Genomic DNA, 5,109 nt, shown 5'->3' on the forward strand with positions numbered 1-5,109 from the left:
TTTAAAATAATTAATAATTAATGTAAATATAAAAAAATATATACATATAAAAGAAGAAGAAATATAGAGTTAAAATAATTAATGATGAATGCTCGTGTATATATATATAAAATTAAATTAAAATAATCAATCATAAATACTCATATAAAAATAATAAAAAATTATAAAAAAGAAAAAAAATAGAGGGTCATTTATTAGTAATAAATGAAATAATAAATGAAAAGAGAGAAAAGAGAAAATATATTAATATTTAATTAATAAATATATAAATTTAAAAATAAAAGTTAACCATGATTACTAAAAAAGGCTAAATGAGCCCATTTTTGATAGTACATATGTTTAAATGATCTTTTATTAGTACATACGTCTAAGTGAGCTAGTTGTACAAGTACATACGTCTAAGTGAGCTTTTTTTTCTTTATGGTAGTGTATCTAACTATCAATATTATTATTTATAAGCGGTTTAAACTTTGTTATAAAAAAATTATAAGTACAAAACAAAAGTATACCAAAAAAAAAATAAAAAATTAAAAACAAATTAGGAAACATAAATACAATTAATTTGTTTGAAGGTTTAAAAAAAAAAGAGTAATAATACCTTTATATAAATTCATAAGTTTTTCGGATCTAATATTCGACATCGTCATGATAATGACATTATAAATAAATTTTAACAACATACTTTGTTTGTTAAATGTATTTTTGATTTTTTTCCAACTAGATAATACTTAAAAAAAATGAATATAGGTATATTAATCGATCTTCAATATAACTTATTAGATTCCGGTGCAATTTCATAAAACACTTCATATATTTTGCGACATTGTGACAATGTACAAGCGTATGAGACGTCAACATCTCTTGTATGACATACGACAATCACTCACAATATTGTTATTTTGTATAATTTTTATATTTAAAAAATAATCCTAATAAATAAAATACATCCAAAAGAAATTAAATAAAAAGTAAAAACAATTAATAAAAAAATTATAAAAAATTTAAATATCAAATAAAGTATAATTTATTTTATTCAACTTTTTTTTTACTAAATGTCAAATTATCATTTTAATTAAAATTCCCCCCAAAAAAATCATCATTTTAATTTTATTTTTGGTAATTATATGATTGTTAAATTATAAGTAATTATTTAATGATAATTATTATGAAAAACAAATCAACCATACTAATAACTCAAATATAAATAAAAAAATTCAATAAGAAGATATGATAATCTAATAATGACTGAATAAAATATTCACTTAAATATTTAAATAATAAATATATTCATCTATAAATTAATCCTTTCATCCTTCACACACACACACACCATTAATTAAACATGACTACTACGGCCACCACCATCCTCCTCCTCCTAGCCCTCTTCTCCGCGTCCCTCAGCCTCATGATGGCGGACATGTCAATCGTCGAATATGATAACAATCACCCCTCAAAATCCAGAACCGACGAAGAAGTGAGGGGTATTTACAAAAAGTGGATGATAGAGAATGGAAAAGTCTACAACGGAATTGAGGAATCCGAAAAGCGTTTCAACATTTTTAAGGAAAATTTGGTCTTCATAGATACTCATAACTCCGAGAATCGGACCTACAAGGTTGGATTGAACGTGTTTGCCGATCTGACCGATGAAGAGTACCGATCCTACTACCTCGGCATGAAATATGATGCCGATCTCCAATCTGTTCAGTCAGAGCTGGACAGCCAAAGTTATGCTGCCTCCTCAGCTGAAAATATCCCGGTGTCCCTTGATTGGAGGACGAAGGGCGCCGTATCACCTATTAGGAACCAGGGACGATGCGGTAAGATTTCAAAATTAATAAATTATTTTTATCTCTCAAGTTACTTATAAATAATGTTACAGAACAAATATTACGAGTTCGATTCTCATTTAAGATGAGAATTAAGATGGCTTAAATTGCTGAAACTCGTATGTCATGACTATACGATTAATTCTAGATAAGGATGCGAACAAATGTGGTTAAAAAAAGGTTTTAGAACAACTTGAATTCATATATTTTGATTTTCATTGTGTTGTTTTTTAAATATCAGCAAGTTGTTGGGCTTTCTCGGCGATTGCAACAGTGGAAAGTATCAACCAGATAGTAACGGGACAACTGATTGATTTGTCCGAGCAAGAACTTATCGACTGCGACCGAAGTGTCAACACCGGCTGCAAAACCGGGCGCCAGATTGAGGCATTCAAATTCATTACTAGAAATGGTGGTATAGACACCGAGAAAGACTATCCTTATCTAGAAGCCGATGGCACCTGCAATGCCACTAAGGTTATCGATCGTGAGCTTGATCACTTTGGGGCTTGTTAATTTTTATAAGTCGGTCTAGCTATAAGATACCCATTTGGTTGATTGATTGCAGATGAAATCAAAGGTGGTGAGCATAAACGGTTACAAAGAAGTACTACCGCGCAACAACGAAATATATTTAATGATAGCTGTCGCACAACAGCCCATCAGCGTCGGCATTGAAGCCTATGGCAAGGCATTCAAAAATTATGTCTCGGTACGTAAGTAGTGAAAAGTTAATATATTTTGGATTTTGAGATCGATCTATATATAAGTGAATATTTTGTGATTCTTTTGGTTATGGAAGGGTATTTTCACGGGAAACTGCGGAACCTCCCTAGATCATGCAGTGGTGGTGGTGGGATATGGAAGTGAGAAAGGACTTGATTATTGGATAGTGAAGAATTCATGGGGATTGAATTGGGGTGAAAGCGGATATATGAGGATCCAGCGGAACTTTTATCCAGGTAAAGGAAAAGGGAAATGTGGCATAGCAATGTTTGCCTCTTATCCCACTAAAACCGGAAAGGCCGGGGTCGGAGGAGACGGTATCGTTAGTACTGCATGAACGTACGTACGTTAAAATAATTAAGGTGGAGGCCGTCACTTCTTTTGTTTTTGTGTATTTAATTAAGTCATCTTTTATTAATAAAATTATTAATTATGTCATTTTGTTTTATAAGGAATTGATTCTATTTCATAATTTATTACTTTTCATGATAAGAAATCATACATCTTTAAGAAAATGAGTTTGTAAATTTAGTTGTCATTGATAATATGCTAACAATTTTCTATGAGAAAAAAAACAAAACATTTAGTTAGTTTAAGAGATAACTTTTTATTTGATAATTTAATCTTTTATTACATACTTTCTATTTATAAATATGAATTGACATCTAAAAATTAAGATTTAAAATAAAGATTATGTTTTATCAATAAAAACACATTAACATATAAATTTAAGTGATAATAATCTAAACTTATGAATAATAACGTTTTAATTATACTATAAATTATTTTAAGAAATTATAAAATGAATTTAAATGATTAAGAGAATATTAAAAAGAGAGGTATAATATTTATTTAAGATTAGAGAGAAATATTAACTAAGTTAATATTGAAATGCTAAATGTACCAAATTTAAATATATATATATATATATAAAAAAGTATAACAAAAATGTGTATGAACAAAAAAATTTTAAGGTATATTTCTATTTCATTCCAATATATTATTTGATCTCAACATTACATTTTGTTCATAATATATGATGTCATTGAAATCTCTATGGCCTCGTTTGATGAAGGGGTTTTTGGGATAAAACCAGTTTTTATCCCAAAACCCAAACATCTTATAAACCATTAAATCAAATAATTTTATCATTTAAATACCAAAACTATCCTCTAATTTTATATTCTCTCTCTAAACCATCATTCTCTCATCTATACCATATCTTCTAAAGTCAAAGGGTAAATTAGTCTTTAAATTTTAAAAACCAAATTTTTTCTACTTTTTATCAAACAAGAGTTTTTTGGATAAAACTCATACAAAATACAAAAAACCACTTCCTCAAACAAGGTCTATAAATATGTGAATATGTGTGAGTAGAGTAGAGTAGGGTATGATATGATATGATATGATAGGATAGGATAGGATAGGATAGGATAGGATAGGATAGGATAGGATAGGATAGGATAGGATAGGATAGGATAGGATAGGATAGGATAGGATAGGATAGGGTAGAAAAATGGTGAATCTATGTGTGTGAATATTTTGTAGAGTATGGTAAGGAGGAAGTGATAGAAGAAGATTCTACATGTCTAATAACCTTCTATATAACAATCTATCATCTAACATAAATAGTGAATTTAGTGCGTACATATATTATTTCTCCTATAAACTCAAGAAAATTTTTAGAAAACTTTGTAAAAGCTTTAGTAATATGATAAAAAAACAAATTCAAATTACATAAACATTTAATTATAAAGTTTTTTTTCGTACATGAAGTCTTACACTTTAATCTTAAAATTTTCAGCAATTATCATACGATTCATTTTGAAAGCCTATAAATCTACAAAGTATCTTTAACATCACAATACTTATTGAACGTAGGAGGTAAATTATTTATAAGTTCACTTTATTCTTGATTGCTTGTAAATTCGATAGAAGTAAAAATTTTAAATCACTGAAATTTTAAACCGTTTATCATTTGATATTAATTATTTTATTATATAAAAAGAAAATAAAACTCATGATGGTTCAAACTAGAATAAAATATTATAATAAATAAAATATTTTAAAATTATATAATTTTTTTCCACAAAATATTTCAAATCATTCACTTTTCATGCATAATTGAAGGAGATTCGAAAGATTGAATAAACAATTGAAGGAGAAGGAAAATAAAATTTCAAGCTTGAACAAGATCAGCGTTGGTCTTACTAGGAAACAATGACTCTAAACCTAAACCAAGACATAGAAAGCTTACACCTACACAGGGACGGACCCAAGATTTTGAAGTGTGGTGAACTTGAAAAAAATTTAAGATGGCCTTAAAATAATAACGAGAAAATTTTGAAAAAAATAAGTATATAAAAGTAAAATTTTACCATTTTTTAATAATTAGATAAAAAAAACAATGAATTATATTAAAATTTTTTAAGAAATTAAAGGTAATATCATATTTCTAACATAAAGAAAAAAAAAATAAAAAAATTTTCGGGGTGGGCTTCAGCCCACCCAAGCCTTTACATAGATTCATCCCTAGCCATACAGTCAATTGTTG

At 27.8% G+C, this 5,109-nt stretch overlaps 1 protein-coding gene across 1 annotated transcript; it reads left to right on the forward strand.

The window, feature by feature from the left end:
• The first annotated feature begins 1,317 nt into the window (after nt 1–1,317).
• LOC124922297 (ervatamin-B-like) lies at nt 1,318–2,993 on the forward strand. The gene is made up of 4 exons (XM_047463033.1): nt 1,318–1,820; nt 2,071–2,306; nt 2,398–2,541; nt 2,632–2,993. Exons 1-4 carry the CDS (start codon nt 1,343–1,345, stop codon nt 2,890–2,892), a joined length of 1,119 nt encoding a protein of 372 aa, XP_047318989.1. The 5' UTR covers nt 1,318–1,342; the 3' UTR covers nt 2,893–2,993.
• The last annotated feature ends 2,116 nt before the right edge of the window (nt 2,994–5,109 follow it).

This window comes from Impatiens glandulifera, chromosome 1 (genome assembly GCF_907164915.1).
Source record: "Impatiens glandulifera chromosome 1, dImpGla2.1, whole genome shotgun sequence".
In the NCBI taxonomy this organism is placed as follows: Eukaryota; Viridiplantae; Streptophyta; class Magnoliopsida; order Ericales; family Balsaminaceae; genus Impatiens; species Impatiens glandulifera.